The following is a 19,214-nucleotide window of genomic DNA, read 5'->3' as shown; positions in this document are numbered from 1 at the left end:
GGAGTACAAATAGCTGGTATCATAAACAAAAGCTGGCATAATTTCAACTTCTGTGCTTGAATAATAGAGCCAATGAAAAAGTAAAGACATTTGAAAACTGTTATAGTGTGATACTTGAAACTGCATAATCACAGTGGTTATGTCCATGCTTTTGAGAGTTTTCTAAGCATCTAGTTGTTCAATTGTGTATTGAAATTTGCTAATGCTGAAGACCCTACTCTACCAGATACATGAAAGTGATATTTGGTTTTTCCTGACTTGAGTAATACATCAATTAACTATTTTTAAACTAAGAGAAAATTCCTGTCCTCTGTAGAAATTATTTATTGTTATGTGTTTGATTTTTAAAATTTTGCTGTGCTGTTAACCTACTAGATAAAGTGGTTTTTGGTCATAGTAATTTGTTCCAATCAGTTTCATCCTGCTGGGATACTCTTCTTTTTCCATTTTCTTTTTCAATTCTTAACTGCCACTGCTCTTGGAAAAGCTTTGATACAAGTAATTGCCTCAAAGCAACACAGAATTTTGGTCACACCATTTGAAAGTTACCATAACTTTGGTGCAGATTATTGATTTAAAGTCCCTTTTAGGATTTTAGTTCAAGTATATATGAAGAGATTATGTAAAATAATCTAAGCACCAATTCAGTAACATGTCATATATCTCCTGTCCCTATATTATTAACATTGCCAATGATTGTCTCTGGCTAATTTAAATCTTACTTTAGACAAATAAGGAACATTAAAAAAGACTGTTATTAAAAGGAAAACTTAATATTGTATAAGATTTTTCCAGTGTGTGAGTGTCTATTACAATGTGTACTCTCTCTGGAAAGAAGACTTTTGACTCTATCATGCCATGGGGGGACCATTTAATAAATAAGTATTTCACCATTCTAAGTGATATCCCAGTGAAGTCTATAGTCAGCCAATAAATGTGTATCACATGCTAATGCAGAGTCATGGAAGTACCTTTGAGTCTGTCTGGCCACTTGGACATCATTTTGGTATGCCAAAGCATAATTTACTCAGGAACTCCTCAGTGGTCTATAGTTTCACAAATAGTTTTCAAAATAGACTACTGGCCTTTATTCCAAAAAGCATAAACTACCATGGGGGTAGGGGAAGGGATCATTTAAAAGTATACTTTTAATATTCATGCAATAGTTAAATAAATTAAATAGTGTATAATAGTTAAAGGTAACAAACCAGTTTTACATTAAAATCCTTCTTTATAGGAAATGTTGATTTACACAGTCATTTCAAAACACTATCCTTTTTTTTTCTGTGTAAAAGATAATTCTTTCATATTTAAAATCATTATTAGCTATGGAAATAGAATAAACAAAAAAATCTCCATATGCCCATTCTAAAAATTAATATGATTTTAAAGGCATAATCATTGCCTATTAACATGAAAAAATTATTAATTGTAATTGGAATGGTTTTACTTCATATTAGTAGTGTACAAATATTCTAAGTATATTTATTGTCTAAATTAGTTGCACACAATTTTTTATTTAATTGGCACAAAAAGGTTACATCTTTGCCTAAGTAGATAGTAGTATTAAAATGTTAAATCAGGAATACAACATTTGAGTCAGTGTGATCATTCATATAATTTCTCAATATGAATTAGATTTACTGTTGAATTAGCAAAATGTAACTTTAACATTTGGATAGATTCATGATTTTAGAGGTGCTAATTGGATATAATACATAATTTGACAAAGGAATATTGTATTAACATGAAAGAAAATCTTTAAAATATTTTATCTCAGAGTATTGGATATAATCATTATTGTTATTGTTGAATTATTGTTGAAAAGTATTTGAGAACAATAAGACAATATATTTTTCTAAAAAAAATCTCCTATGGTGACTTTTTCAAGGTTTATATTATGTACCCACCAAATAAATTTTATTGACAAGTTCTTAAGAGTAGGAACTTTGTATTGTGATTTTTATGCATCGCTATAGCAGTCATTGAAGTAATCTGTAATTGATTGATCATTGGTAGCAAGTCCTAATAAAACTCTGGTCCAAGTTTTCTATAAGTCTATATATATAATAAATCTATCTCAGGACTTTAATTTACATATATCTGTAATTGTATATTAGCATATGTACTAATTAATATAAGAGAATATTATAAAAGATATGTGTACATTTAGGCATTGGGATTTTCTAAAATAAAGGAAATAAATTCAACTGAATATTATTTTTAAAAAGGAAAAAAATTCATTCTATGGTAGTTTAGAACTAAAATATTATATTGTCTTTGTTTATATAAACTTCAGATGAACCAGAAAATTCTTTGGTTTCAAATTCTAATAACTTTAGACTTATAAGATTGTAGATTTGGAACAAAAAGGAATCAAAAATCTTTATTCTTAATATTTTAGATTTTAATAATTAACTAAATGTTTAAAATGAATCTTTAACCAAAATAAGGCTAATACATAAAATTGTCAGTATGTCATAGCATATGCAACCGTACCACAGAACAGCCCTAACTGAGTAAATGCTCTGGGAATTTTTAGTAACCATGATTTCTTTAATATATTTTGTTCCAGGTAGCAGTTTTACAACATCATCAGGACTATACACAGGAAATAATTCACTCACAAATTCTTCTGGATTTAATAGCTCACAGCAGGTAAATTTGTAAAATCAAAATGTGGGAAAAATTTGGAATATATAAAATATGTAACAGATCCTTTTTTTCTAGAGTAAAGTCTCATTTTAATAGATTTTCACCCAATTTCTTTAAATTTGTATCTTTACCTTAAAGTATTTATTAATGTAATTGTGTACTCTTTTAGTGATTGGTTTAATTTTTTTGCTAGTAATATGTATCTTGGAGAAAAGATTAAAAAACATTCCCAGTCTTACATAAGAATTATGCTTACAAGTATAAACAGATCAGCCTGTGTTTATTTTGTTTGCCCTACTATGTGAAGTACAGAGAAAACAATGAAATATAAACATGGATTTGATGTTATGATTTAGATTTAATGCAATATTCCTCTTAATTTGCCTTTTGGTTTCATAGGAATATGCATCTTATACCAGTTTTGGCCAGGGTCAGTATGCACAGTATTATAACAGCTCACCATACCCATCCCATTACATGACAAGCAGCAACACCAGTCCTACAACACCTTCTACAAATGCAACATACCAGCTTCAAGAACCACCATCTGGCATCACCAGTCAAGCAGTTACAGATCCTACTGCAGGTAATTACCAGAATTTTATTAGTCCTTTGTGGGTCATATTTTTGCTGATTATATGTATTTCAATGGTTAATGCAGTTTTGGCAAAATATGGGGCCGCAGTTGGTCAACATGAAGTTGTATTGTGCTCTTTTATAGAATTTATTCTTATTTTTTAATTTAAAGTAACTTTAAAGTTAAGATATAGGAAACAATAATTTGTAATGATTATAATATTATGGTATTATTGTTATCAATAATTGTGAATTTTTACATAAAATTTTTAAAAGATATAATACCCATGATAAGTAATGATAAACAATACATAATATCATTGCTTAGGCATAGTAAAAATATATTAGTAATATGAATAGATATAATTCTATATGTTGTATTCCACAAATAATATATAGAATTCTATAATTCTATGCATTGTATCCTGTATAATGTATAAAATTCTCTATAAAATAATTTTTTACATATTTAGATTTCTATATGGTATATTCTATATGTGTGTTAGTATTCTGCAATTTTCTTTTGTTTCAAAGGAAGCAAAAAGTTTAGAGGGCAGCTGCCATAGAAAAGTTCAGTTTTAGAGTCCATATTATAGATGGGACTCATGACTTCAACAAGACTTTGTGTAAAACATCATAGACTTAGAGCAAGAAAAGACCTTAGAGATAATTTGATCCAAATTTTTCATTTTATAGATGAAGGAAATGAATCCAAAGGTCATATCAATAATAAATAACAGAACTGGGATTTGAACTCACACCCTTTTAACCTCATGGTATTTCCATTCCACTAGACTCAGTGACCTCAGATCCCTTCCAGTTCCAAGTCTATGATTTATTGCTAGAAGGGCAATCAATCAAATATGTTCATTGTTCAATAGACAAAGTAACTACTGTAGTAATTTTGGCTGATATAATGCTTTTTCCTATGTTAGAAAAGGGAACACCATCTTTAAAGGTACAAGAACATCTATGCTTTTTTTCACCTTTTTGGTGAAAGCTCTTGCCTAGTGAGAGCGAATGGTCCTTAAAATAAGATACAAAGACAAATTCTACATATGTGTCTATGTATATATATATGAGTGTGTGTTTAGGTGTGTATATAAATATGTGTGTGTGTGTGTGTGTGTGTGTGTGTGTGTGTGTGTGTGTATTACTGTGGTACATGATGTTGTATCTGGGTGGAAAAAAATCAATGACAGCCACCTATAATTTAATTATGTTATTTTTTGCAAACCTTGGGAGTTTTTGATGCCTTTTTAAAAACAAATTAGAAATTTATTCTTAAAACAACAGCACTTTGCTGCTCTCTGCTAAACTTAGAATCTATGGATTAGTGGATAAAACATTGTTATTGAAACCAGGAAGACTCTGTGTTCAAGTTTCACCCCTGAGTTAGAAATTCTCTTTTATCAGTAAAATCCCAGATCCAATGCCTACCTTTTATATACTGAAATAGGAAAATTTAATAGATCTCTGCAAAAACCCTTCTTACAATCTCTACATGTACACACACACACACACACACACACACACACACACACACACACACTTCACACACAATATATTATTTTGCCATTTCTAGTCAAAGTGGAAATTTTTAGAGATATCTTTCCTTTTATATAAGCTTTTCTATTCATAGTTAGTCCTACGCATTCCAGTGAGCTTGCAAATTGAAAAGAAGTAGATTATTTTCAAAGTTAAAGGAAAATTTGGTTGAAGTTTATTTCATGTTGGTGGTTTTTTTTTTTGTTGTTGTTGTTTTTTTTTTATTCATTTTTCCAAATTATCCCCTCCCTCCCTCCACTCCCTCCCCCCGATGGCAGGCAATCCCATACATTTTACATGTGTTACAATATAACCTAGATACAATATATGTGTGTAAATACCTTTTTCTTGTTGCACATTAATTATTAGCTTCCGAAGGTATAAGTAACCTGGGTAGATAGACAGTAGTGCTAACAATTTACATTCGCTTCCCAGTGTTCCTTCTCTGGGTATAGTTATTTCTGTCCATCATTGATCCACTGGAAGTGAGTTGGATCTTCTTTATGTTGAAGATTTCCACTTCCATCAGAATACATCCTCATACAGTATTGTTGTTGAAATGTATAGTGATCTTCTGGTTCTGCTCATTTCACTCAGCAACAGTTGATTTAAGTCTCTCCAAGCCTCTCTGTATTCCTCCTGCTGGTCATTTCTTTCAGAGCAATAATATTCCATAACCTTCATATACCACAATTTACCCAACCATTCTCCAATTGATGGACATCCATTCAACTTCCAGTTTCTAGCTACAACAAAAAGAGCTGCCACAAACATTTTGGCACATATATGTCTCTTTCCGCTCTTTAGTATTTCTTTGGGATATAATCCCAATAACAGCAATGCTGGGTCAAAGGATATGCACAGTTTGACAACTTTTTGGGCATAGTTCCAAATTGCTCTCCAGAATGGCTGGATTCTTTCACCACTCCACCCATGTTGGTGTTTTTAAAAGAGAAAATCCAATTAATTTGGCAGCCATTAGGTTGTCTATTCCTAATTCTAAATAAAATTTAAGACCTGATGCACTTAATGAAAGAAGAATTTACTGATCTTTGGGAGGCACCTTTTAGAGGTGTTCATTCCATTTACATTCATGGAATTGATCTATTAAATATGTAAATATCATGATAATAGGGACAACATCTTATTTAAACTTCATCAGTCAGAAAATCTTAAAATTTTTGTACAAACCAGGTGCTTACTAAATTTTAATTTCAATGAAACTAATGTTTTGTCACTAATTCTAAAAGAGCAATGTGCTTCTCTTTTTATTATCTTTGAACACTTTTGCGCATCAAAATCAGGGAAATTATTTTTTTTTCTGAGTAGCAATACTGAGATAATAATTTAACTTTTTTGAATTATTTTAGATTTTTCTTTGAGTCTCAACAGCTATTTGGATTTAGAGTGCTGTTTCATCCTAGAAAAAAACATATTCTAATTATATTTTCATTCTAGGTGTTAGGGAAATTAATTTATTCTTTATACTTGTTATGCCTTTAAATTAAGATTTTGACCTTTACCTATTTTTACATCTTTTAAAGACTAGTGAATTTGTAAGGATATTCTAATGACTTTTTTCAAACAAAAATATAGTTTTAAAAAATCTGTTAGTTCCATGAAACTTTCATTTATAATTGTTTTAATATATTTAAGACTGTCTCTCATGCATTCTAAGTATAGCTATTATAAAGAATGTGTTCATAGTTAAATGCTGAAATCAGTTTTCTTCTTTGAATGTGCATATGTAATCCATTAAGAGTAACATAAGTAGATTTTAAAAGTCTAGACCGAAATACATCATTGATCTATTTCAAGAATAGTGATCTTACAAAAATTTTTTAAATAATATTTTCAGTAATTTATTAAATATAATTTAACAATCATATCACTTAGAAATATATAAGAAAGTATAGTCAGTACTTTCTACCCAAATTTTAGTGAATCTTCTCATTTAAAAGACTATACAAAGCCACTTCTTTGTTTAAGCATTGATCCTTATCTGATATTAAACAACAACCACCAAAAGAAGCCCTGTGTGGTCTTTCATAGGATTTTCCCCTCAGTTCTAAATTAATTCAGTGAGTTACATATATGGCTGAAGTCTCATGAAAAATAATTAGGTTTTTTTAGCAGATTTTTTCAAAAGTTCTCTTGCTGCTACTTTCTAGATCCTCTATTTTAGGAAACCACTTGACTTAAAAAAATAATTTGAAGATGTGTGATTAATATTATTAATTACAAAGAATTGCAGAATTGAAAAGGCATTTAATTGATAATCTGGTCTGAATCATTCTTTTTACAAATGGGAAAACTGAGATCCAGAGAAATGAAAGGGCAGTCACTAGCTATCATAGTTTTCTTCTTAAGTATTATTAAAGAAAATATTTTATGCTTTTAAGTAAGGTGAAAAGAAAAAAGCACAAAAATAGTTAAGAAAGATAGCAGGGGATAGTGGATTGGACTAGGTGGCTTTTGAGGCCTCTTTCAGCTTTAAACTGTAATGCTATATAATTTCAGTCTTCTCACTATGTAGTACAATTCATAATCATAAGCAGTCTTTGAAAGATTTTTCTTTTGAGGGCTTTGTGATTTCATTGTTTCATGGAATTCTCAGTGAGAAAACTCCTACTAATAGTGGAAACTGGTATCTGTTCTTTTTTCTTTCTTTTTTTTTTTTTCTTGCTTAATTGGGGTTAAGTGACTTACCTAGGGTCATATAGCAAGGAAGTGTTAAATGTCTGAGTCTAGATATGAACTCCTGACTTCAGGATGGTACTCTATCCACTGTACTATCTAGCTGCCCCTTTGGTATCTGTGCTTAAACGATTATTCATAGAGATTTGCTTCTTAGACACAGAGAAGTTAAATGACTTGCACAGCATTACACAGCCAGCAACAGGATTTGAACACAGAGGCCCGGGGGCCAGCCTTCTATCTACTATACTATTCTGCCTCTCTCCTGAAAAAATGTTGGTATTGAAAAGATGGACATTTGTTTTAGAGAGAAGTTTGGTGAAATTTAAAATAATTTTACAATTCTCTGAAGGCAATGCTCTTTGGACTATTGAAACCAGGGAAATGTTCATAAAGCATATTCTATTTTTCCTCTCCCTTCAGCCTTTCTTCTCTCTTCCTTCTCTTCTGTTCCCTTTTTTCCTTCCTATTTCTTCATCCTCTCCCCTATATCAAATGACAGATTGAAGAAAGCACCAACTTTTAAAGAATTAAATGTCTTAATTTTTTAATGCAAGTATTTTACCAGTTTTAAATATCCTTCTGAAATGCTTAATCCTTTTTACAGAAGAAGTGGACCACTTCTTTTATCCATTCAAAATATGTAGAGATGAAAAAAATAAGAAAAAAATGGATTTTAAGATGTTTTCCTTTTGTGATGAGATTTGAACCAGTACATTAGAATATCATTCCTTAGCCACTGAAGTGTAAACAGCCTGTTGTTACCTTGCACTGAACCTTTAAAGCTTAAGGCATATCATTACCAAAGTAACCTAATATTTTTCAGTGAATCAAAATATTTTAACCATTTAGACAGAAACAACTTAGTCATAAAAAGGATATTTAAAATTTTTTTTTTCCTGAAAAGTCAATTAAATATCCCCCTCATGTTTATCCTTAGGTTATGTATAGAAAGTAATTTATACTGTCAATTTATACTTTAATAGCTAAATTATGTGCTTAATCTGGGCATCTAGGTGGTATAAGAGATAGGGTTCTAGGCCTAGAATCAGGAGACCTGAGTTCAAATGGGGTTTCAGAGATATATTAGCTATATGACTCTGAATAAATCACTTAATCTGTTTGCCTCAGTTTCCTCATCTGTTAGAGAAGGAAGTGATAAAGTACTCCAATATCTTTGCCAAGAAAACCCCAAAAAGCTTCCCAAAGAGTGGGACATGACTGAAAAACAACAAATGTTTAAAAAAAATTAAAGAACCAGATTTTACAGTATACAAATTTATTCATTATCCTGCTAATTTACATACCATACAGAATTTAATATCATATACAATTGCAGCTATAATTATTTTTATGATTTATTATTTCAATAGTATTAACACTATAGGTGTTAAAATATTTCTTTACCTAAATACTGTTACAGGATCCTAATTTTCTTAAGTTTCATATATCTGACATATATAGTAAATTCTCAATAAAACTTTGGTGCTCTAAAAATAAAATGCCATCTCTCTCTCTCTCTCTCTCTCTCTCTCTCTCTCTCTCTCTCTCTCTCTCTCTCTCTCTCTCTTTCTCTCTCTCTCTCTGTCTCTCTCTCTCTCTCTCTCTCTGTCTCTCTCTCTCTCTCTCTCTCTCTCTATATATATATATATATATATATATATATATATATCTTTGAATTGAACAAAAACATGTTATCTTTTTTCTTAATGTTAGCATCAATTTTGAAATATAAGAAAACAAGTCATTCCTTTTTCCTACATAATGAAGTACACATTGATTACAAATTGAACAAGAAACTATTGAACCATGTAAAAAAAAAAAGTAGTGTTTAATGCAAAAAAATGTGATAATAAAATAGACATGAGCAGAATACAATGATTGCCTATATATGCTTAACTGGTTAAGGTGGTGTATAATAAAATCTTGCTAATATTGAATTTCAAATGAGAGGAAAAATCAGCATAAGAGGGAATTCAATATGCATGGGAAACCATTTACTCCTTCAATTTCTTTGATCCCTGCCAAGGCATTAGAGAGTAAAGCAAAGCCTCACAACAACACTGAAACATTCTTGTGCAGAGTTCCATGAGAACATTAGACTCTCAAAGGAATTTAGTCAGAGAGGGTTAAAAACTAGGTAGCTGTCTTTGCTAATAGAATGGTATATGCTGGAAACTGAGGCCACGTCTACCAAACATTAACTGTGGCAAAAGTCCAAACATTTCAAAAGCATACATACTGACTTGGTTTTTGTTGAGTGAAATTTTTTCAAAATGTTTAGTCCATACTTACACATTTTTACAGATGGTCCTGTAACCAGTCCATCCATGGAAACATTTGCAAAACTGCAATTTGTTAAGCTCAAAAACAAACCATTTCACTGTAAAAAAAAAAAAAATGAAACAAACACTTTGGAAACATTTGTCAGCAAAATAAATATTTGTAGCTAAAATAACTGAGCTGGTAAAATGTGAGAAAACAAAACAGATGTTTGTTTTTTGCTGTTGTTGTTGGAATGAGGTTTTTAAGGCATTCATTTTATTTTTCCAATGGAAATGTAGCTTTGCAAGTGAAATTTTCAGAAGTCAGTGAAATCAAATTTACCCTTTATTTTCCATTGACAAGGAAATTTAATTTTTAAAAAGTATTTGATATCTGTTAATTTGAGGCAACATGGAAAGTGAAAACTTTTATACTTAAATGATCATTTTATCTACATAAAGCCCAGATAACTAAGTTAAATTTGCTTTTAACTGATTTAGCCAGATATTTTGAAGATATTTTCAGTGATTCAAATGTATATAGAGTCTGATATACAAAAAAAAAAAATACACTTCAACAAGGTATGTAGAATTTTCTTCAATGTTTGATTAGTTTTAGTATCTGAACAGATATAATTTGTTGAGCATTATAAAGGACCCCTACAAATTAGTTTTTAAAAGGTTGAGAGTATAATTTCAAATGTTTTTCTACTCTGTCACTTCCAAGTTAAGACTATACAAGGAAAGAATGAAAGAATATTTACAATTCTCTCTTGTACTTCATATCACTTATTTTGCATAGGATTGTAGTTGATCAGTGAGAAGATGTATTTAGAATAAAGAAAAACTGATAGGCTGATAGGAGATAGAACTAACAATGACAAGAAATGTTTTGAACAAAAATGTTTCTGGTTGAGTGAAGTTTCATGTAGAAATAGCAATGGAAATTCAGGACAAAGAATTGTAAAATAAAGTGTACTTGTTGAAATGAATAATAAAATTAAGAAATAAAGTAAGTTGAGATGCAAGTCACATATTTTGGAGATTCCTCAAATTAAAATTACCAAGCTTATAGGCTACAGGTAGATTAGGTAAATATATATGTAGTTTATCATACTTTCCTCTCATCCATCATAAAGCCCAAGGTCCAGACAACAACCACCTTCCCTGGAGCAGAATGGAAAACTGATTATCTTAAGTCACTCTTCCAGTACTGACTCCTTTTTCCTTTCCAGAAGAATCATGCACATACCATGTTCCTCACTTTTCTCTCTCATCACTTATAGCTTATGGCAGCTAAAATTCTAAAATCGTTCCAAGGAAAGCTACAAGTCTCTAAGTGAAATCAGGCTTTTTCTTTATAAAAAGGACACATCTTTAGCCAAAAAAAACTTTTAAAGTACTTAGAAGTTTCGTTCAGAATTTCTATCTGCCTCTTTACCTGCTAATGGAAATCACTTTTTCAAACATGCAGCATTTCAATTAAACTAAAAGTTAAATATGCTGATGTGAGTTAGATTTGGAAGTTAACCCCATTTAGGAAATCGTCATGTTTCCCCATAGCTGTAATGCTGTGGGGAAATGAATTATGATTTCCAGTACAACAACTTAATAAATGAACTTTTGAAACAAGTCACATACAACTTGGATTCTTTATGCCTTTATATGATAAGCTTGAATTGCATTTGTTGAGAATGGCAAATCTTTGAATTCTAAAGTTAAAGTGATTAAAGGTGTCTAACCCAACAGCTTTTTTGGAGGAGGAAAATTTTTGTGTGCAGAAGAGTGATTCACCTGATTTCACAGAACTAGCATAGAAGTTTTGTGAATATTCATCTCTTTGTGATGTCATCTCTTTTGTTGGATGTTTTCCAAAAGGGGATTTGAAAATCTCCCAAATTGCATTTTTCCAAATGGTAGAAATTAGCAAGTATGAAGTAATGTTTGAAAAGATATTAGTTCCTAGTGAATACAATGTACTGTGAATTGAGTAGAAACAGTAGAGTCCATTATTAAGTCTGCCTTAATTAAATGACCAGACCTAAAAATGAGAATTCCCATCTCTTGTCAGTTTTTAAAGAATTGTAAAAAGAAGGGCACTCTAACATATGAATATTCTGAAAAATAATTGGGAATTATTATAAGCAAAGTGATTTAAAAAAAAGGCCCAAGAAATGCCACTGCTAGACATATGTTACAAGGAGTCCAGTGATAAAAAGAAAGGACTCATATATACCAAAATATTCATAGGATAGTGGCAGAGATAGATAACTAATCAAATGATGAAAGACTAAAGAGGTAGTGATATATAAATATTATAAAATATTGCTGCTCTGTTAAGAGTTTATTAGTATAATGATATAAATAACCATAATACAGTTTATGGGAACTCATATAAATGTACACCTCCCTACTTTTTTGTGGAAGATGAAAAATGCGCTATATGTATTAGCTTTCATTATTAGATTGGTTTTGCTTCACATGAAAAAATTTTACTTTGTAAGAAAGTATAGCTTTCTCCATGGGAAAGAATGGAGGAATGTATTGGGAAATGTTGGTGATCAAAAACTAAAAGATTGCAATTTTTAAAAAATCTATTGAGATAGACCAAAGAATATTTTAGTGAGATTTGAACCCATTTATTTCTAGCTTCAAGAGTGACCTTTTCTCCATTATTCTCTCTATTCTTCACATGCCAAAGCCTATTATCAAATTCTATTTCTTTGGAACCAGTTCTTTCAATTCAATGTCATCAATATTTATTGATCAATCATAAATTGGCATAGCTTGCCATACACTAGTGATGTGATATTGCCTACAGAGAATGTGAGTTAAGTACAGAGCTTAAAAGTTGTCCCCGTCATTCTTGTTCAAAAATTTATGTTCTACAATTTCTATCACAACACTAACTTTAAATTGTCATTTCACTCAGTATTCTCCCACTTAGACATCATATCTTTCAGATTATTTCTCTAATTCTTTGCATCTTTAGAAAAGAAAACTATCTCCCCTTCTTCAGTCTGGGTAGGATCTACATTGAAATCTAGGACAAATTTCTATTTTCTTATCATCTATCCTTATCTACTTCCTCTATGTGATTTCATCATATGATCTAATGATTGCAGAATTTTCTGTGGAACTTTCCCCCCATCTAGTCAGTTAGCATTTATTAAATTATATGTGAATTGACTAACCACATTGTTCATTTGATAAACTCCAGGCACAGTAACTCAGCACTTTCCACCTAGGCTCTTGCAAGTATCTCTTGTGATCCATTTGATTTTCATGTATCTATTAAAGACTACTAATTTCTAGTTTTGTTTTCAGTAAAAAATAAAATATGCTTCATTTGAAATTTTTTGGTTAGTCATTCTCTTAAATTCAATGTTCTACTATATATTTTAATTCTACATGTCTAAGAGATCAGAAAGAACAGCTTTTTTTCCACATTTGATTTTGAGTATAACTATCAAATTATTTATTTGTAATTAGCAAATATTTATTAAATGCCTATTCTGTGCTTTGCACTGGGGATCCAAGTTAAAAAAAAAAAAAAGTGAGACAGTGACTACCCTCAGGGAACTTACCTTCTAACAGAGTGGTAATACATGGTCAAAGATGAATGTATATAAGCCATATAGGAAATGGAAATTAGATCTGAGATTTTATTTATATGGAGAATTCCTAGGAAATTTTCTCTACCAATATAGGTTAGCATCTTCTCTTCATTTTTCAGTCTTAAAGCATTATTTAAAGCACTGAGAACTTAAACAACCTAAAGCTAGACTCAGTCAGCCAGGAGGACATTACAGAGGCAGGATTTATAGCTTGATCTTCTTGGCTTTGGGGCTGACTTTAGATTTACTATATTGTACTATTCATATATAATAAATACATAGCGATTGAGGTACCTCATTGCCATTCCAGTCCACACTTGTTAGAGATGCCAAAAGGATTTTCCCAAGTACATCTCTAACCATGACCTTCTCAGTGATTTCCTATTTCTCATAGGATAAACTATTAACTAATTTTTCTCTTTAGCTTTTAAGGGCTTTTACAACTTGGACCAAAACTAGATTTCCAACCTCATTATTAATTACTGGTTTTTTTGTGCATTCTATGATTCAACAACATTTCTTGACTCTCTTTCTCATACAACATTTTATTCTATTCTATATTTTTGTACTAGCCATTCTTCCATCCTGGAATGCACCCTTTCTTGATCTCACTCTCAAAGAATCCCTCTCTTCCTTCCAACATGTGGAATAAGCTCAATCTTATACATGGAACATTTCTTGACACCCTCCTCCCAACTGCTAGTACTATGTCTCCCTTGTTGTCATTCAGTGGTTTCAGTGACATTTGATTCCTTATGGCCTCATTTTTCTTAGTAAAAATACTAAAGTGGTGCGCCATATCCTTCCCCAGCTCATTTTACGGATGATGAAATTGAAGCAATCAAGGTTAAGTGATTTGCCTAATCACTTAACTGCTTAGGTACTAGTAACTGTTTGAATACAGATTTGAACCCAGATCTTTCTAATTTCAGGCTTAGCACTCTACTTAGCACCCCCCTAATGTACTTGTCTCCCTAACTACCTTTTATCTATCTTGTAACCATTTATTCTCTTTACATTTATTCTGTATATACTGACACATATTCTTCTTTTCACCTCCATTAAAATGTAAAGCCTTTGGTGGCAGCAGTTTTTCTTTCTCTCTCTCTCTCTCTTTTTTTTCTTCTGTTGTTATGGTTGCTGTTGGTATTCTCTCTCCATTTCCTAACAGAATAACCTTGGCAGATGCTTAATAAATGCTTCTTGATTTATTAGTGGAATGCAAGTCAAATGTATTTGCTGAATCCCTTTGTTTGTATGCTTAACACTGGGGATACTGCAAAAGAGATAATCCTCCTCAATTAAGTGCCAATCTTACTGGGCAGAAAGAAATAACACAAGAAGCAATTTGAAAACAAAACTAGCCTATATATGTAATGAAGTACTAAATTTCATGGAATAAATAAGTTTATAAATTGAGAAATATAGTGAGTTTATTATATAACATACCAGAAAATATAATTGTAGGCATTCAAAAACTCTGATGAGAACTATCAAGATAATAAAATTGTCAGTTTGCAAACAAATAGAAAGAAATAAAATACATAAAGCTGTGCTATACATAACTTGATCATTTTTAATGATCCAGATACTATCTTAGAATCTTTTATTACCTCAGTTTCATCAATCAACAAGCATTTATTAAACTCTTACTATGTACCACATATGGGTTTATCATGATGAACATGAATTATGATTATTCTGTACATAGATGTGTATTAATTAGTTCTAGATAATAGAAACTTGTAACATTATTGATATCACACTCTCTACTAGAATTTTTACAGATCCAACCATGCCTTCATACACTTATTATCCTTGGCATTCTATAAGGCTTTTGTAGAAAACCTACCAAATATGCTAGAGATTCTCCTTTATGTTTTAAAATGTTTCATGGGCATTTATGCAACATTTAAACTGTCACCCACTTGCATGATGAGTTCACTTCTTTTCCAGTCATACATGTCCTTGAGTCAATTTTAATGCTAATTCTTTTACACATGTAATTATCAATAATATTTCATCCCTTTACATTCACCATGCCTTATTGAACTTCTGAAATTCTTTTACTTTTTTGTTAATTTCAGCGCCTACAATTCCGATTCTTCTGAAACTGTAGTATTTTATGGTTTTTGTTTATATAATATTAGTGTTAGTATCAGATAGTATCTTGAGGTATCTTTGAAAATATTACGTACTTTCCCAGTTGTAATCTAGCCCATGCTCTTTCTCCTATTTTAGGCCTTGCTCATTGGTGTTCTGTAATGACAGTCCAAGGTACAATTTTTGATGGAGTAACTCAGCAGGGCATTTATACAACTTCTTGTCACTGTAGTGGGGGGTAAAGTCGTCTTAATTTGCTTGTTTTTTTTTTTTCCTTTATGAGGCTAGTCCATTTTCTTCTGAGTGGACAGGAATTTGATTGAAAATATTTTGTAATGTCCCTGGGTTTGAAGGAATCCAACAGAGCTAGGAGGTAGAGGGATAGTCAGTGAAAATGTCTGGTATCAAGTAATAGAATGAGTTCAAAAAACTTCTAGGAGACTAGTGTCACTGAAATGCAAGGTAAATGGAGCAGGGGGAATAAGGTGTAAGAACTCTAGAAAGAGAATGTGCAGGTTGCAAGGGTTTTAAATTCCAGAGGACTTTATATTTATTTTGGAGGTGATAGTCACTTGAAGGTTAAGCCACTTCATCTCTATTTTCAGTTTCTTCATATGCACAAGAGATAATGATGGTACCTACCTCACACTATAGCTTTGAAGATCAAATGAGACAATATTTATAAAACTTTCTAGATTTTAAAATACTATATAAATGCTAGCTACTTATTAATTATTAATTATTGAACCATAAGTGTATGGTTGCTTCTCTCAAAGAAAAGTGTATTATCTTTTGATAATCTTTTGACATCTTCTTGGAAAACATCCTATAAGATTATGTTTTGCTTGTCCAAATCAAGTGCTTTTTAAAAATCAACAGCAAAATAAACTACATTACTCTTATATTATCTATATTCCGCAATCAATTGTGTGATTTTGAAAATGTGGTCTATTGGGTAGTATAATACCAAGTAATAACAATCACGTAACACTATTATCATATATTTGTATCATATTTTCCTTTTAAAATACTTTAATGTGTAATATTTCACAATGTAATATCTGATATTTATATAGCACTTTAAGATTGCAAAGCCATTTATATATTTTAATTCATTTAAACATCACAACAAGTCCATGAGGTGTAAATATTATTATGTTATTAGTCTCATCTTACTGGAAAACTGAGGTAAAAACAAATGAAGTGATTTGTGCAGGGTCACATAGCTAGAGAATATCTGAAATAACATTCAAACTTTGGTCTTCCTTATTCAAAAATCCTGTGCTCTATATATTGTAGTTTAATAGTCCTCTAAAATCAACAGAGAATTTTTCTCTCTTATACCTACCTGGTAAGTAGAGTTATTATTTTCTCCGTTTTACAGTGGAGAAAAACAACACAAATGGAGGTTAAGTGGCTTACATTACTAGTAAGCATTTGAGGCCAAATGTGAACTAAAATCATTCTGAACCCAGATTCAATGCTCTGTCTCCTGTGCAGCTAACTGCCATATATAGTCTAGCTGCATAGGGTTGATGTGATATTCAAAAAAGACATTATATGTAAAGTACTTCAAAATTTTGAAAAATATCAGTTGTAAGTGGATAAAGAATAAGATAGGGCAACCATTCCAGTTCTAACTGTCCCATCACACATGATAAATAAATGTTATTTGATGAATCAATACATGTGACATTACAAGTGTCACATTAGGGTAGACATTAAGTAGATATAGAAGTAGAAATTCAGGACAGAAAATTACTGAGAAAAACAATAAAATTAAGAAATGAGGAGAATTTTGCTCAAAGTTTATGGGAACATTTTGTGTTCTGTGTTGGCTATAAGGCTGTTGCAGGACATGCCTTTTTTCCCAAAAATATTTGAAGGGCTGTCATGTTGTAAAATGAAATGACATATTCTGCTTGGCCCCAGAAGACAGAATTAAGAGAAATAAATAGAAGTTATATGGGGACAAATTTAGGTTTAATATAAGAAAAAACTTTCTTAGAATTATAATTATGCTTAGGTGGAATAGACCCTATGTGGAGGTAGTGAGTTCCCCTTTAATCAGATATTCAAACAAGATTGGATATTTTGTAGAAAGAAATTCTTTCTCTTATGGGTTAGATTAGATAATCTCTGGAATCAAAACAACTAAGCAACAACTAAAATAGTTTATAGAGTGTTGCATAACCCTAGTCCTTTCCATAATGAAGGAAAAGTAATATGTTCTTATATCTCTTCTTTGGAACCAAATTTAGTAAATAGCAATATTTGTATTAGTTAAAATGTCTCACTGACATTTCATACTCATTCCTTGCTGTGGTATAACAATTTTACCCTGGATTTTCAAAAAGTATACCAATAGAGGTCAAAGTTGTATTAGACCCTAGAGTAGAAAGGTATGATGATTGAGGCAGGATAATAACCAAGTATTATTCTTATTTCCACTATTCTCCCTCCCCCAAGTGTAGTTGTTGAATCACTTAAATCATGTCTTACTCTTTGTGACCCCATTTGGGGTTTTCTTTGCAAATATACTGGAATAGTTTGTTACTTCCTTCTCCTACTCATTTTAAAGATAAGGAAACTGAGGCAAACAAGGTTAAGTGACTTGCCCAAAGTCACACATTGAGTAAGTGTTTGAGGCCAGATTTAAACTTAAGAAGATGAGTCTTTCTAATTCCAGGCCCAGCATGCTCTGCACTGTACTCATCTGTACATCTGTACATCATACATCTGTTGTTCAATTGTACTGATCCCCTTTAGTTTGGGAAGCATTGTTGTAGTTATTAGAGTAATATATTTACCTCTAAATGGGATGTGTTTTTAGTTCTAGCTGTATGTGATTTTTTAAGGTTTAAACTGCAAGTATTCATTAAACACTCATTCAAAGAATATTTTTAAGAACTATGTACAATATATAGTACTAGGTGCTAGGAGAGTTGTCTAAATAAATGAAATGTGGTCCCTTCCCTTAAAAGGCCTTACAATCTACTAAAGAGAAAAATCCCTCACAAACAATGCTTTATTGGCCATAACTTTCTTAAAATCATTTTTCTAAAACAATCTTTTATTTTTCTAAAGCCTATTAGGTCTTGATAAATCAGTTTTTATTGACCTGGATAAATTTGCATTTAAATGGAGTTGTTTTGTGCTTTTCTATCTTCCTTTTCCTCCAGTTTGCCTAATTTTCTCCATATGGAGCAGTTGGGGAAATAGAATTGACAGTGGCAGAACCTTTCATGCTGCCCTCTTCTCTCAGAAATGCAACCTAACTCATTGCCCACTGTCATCAGCATCATTCGATGTCTGCATATAATTTGAATGTGTTTGCTTCCTCCAGATTCAAATACAAAGAGTCCAGTAAACAAGCAATCCTCCTTAGCCACAAGGTCATAGGCCCAAGCTGCTTCTCAGTTTACTTCAGTTATGTTAGGCCTAATGCCAGCATGTATCCACTCTTTCATATGTTGGAACTCTGAAAACTACTCAGGATGATTGTGTTGAATGCCAATATCAACAGAAGAAAAATTTGTAATCCACCCCAACATTTAGGCTTTGCCATCTTCAAGATTTTTTAAAAAAGTCTTCCAATTCTTGCCTGTCCTGAGTATTTATGAGGGAGACATACTGGTTTTAAAACCCACTTTCAATCTTCTGAGTAGACATTTTGACACATACAGTAACACAACTCATTTTGTCCTCAAAGCAATTATAGAAAATTGTACTCCCTCATCTAAACGACATGATG

General features: G+C 31.4%; 1 protein-coding gene across 10 annotated transcripts in view; it reads left to right on the top strand.

Annotated features, from left to right (window-relative positions):
• EYA1 (EYA transcriptional coactivator and phosphatase 1) overlaps positions 1-19,214 on the top strand; it is a 151,836-nt gene that overhangs the window by 56,008 nt on the left and 76,614 nt on the right. For all 10 annotated transcript variants that reach the window (XM_074278865.1, XM_074278864.1, XM_074278861.1 and 7 more), the window contains 2 exons: positions 2,576-2,658; positions 3,055-3,241. In XM_074278865.1, the coding sequence (XP_074134966.1) occupies positions 2,576-2,658; positions 3,055-3,241 (270 nt within the window). The remainder of the gene's footprint in view (positions 1-2,575; positions 2,659-3,054; positions 3,242-19,214) is intronic.

Source organism: Sminthopsis crassicaudata, chromosome 1 (assembly GCF_048593235.1).
Source record: "Sminthopsis crassicaudata isolate SCR6 chromosome 1, ASM4859323v1, whole genome shotgun sequence".
NCBI classification, from domain to species: Eukaryota; Metazoa; Chordata; class Mammalia; order Dasyuromorphia; family Dasyuridae; genus Sminthopsis; species Sminthopsis crassicaudata.
Note: the sequence above shows the minus strand (reverse complement) of the source record. Positions and strands in the feature narration are given on the sequence as shown.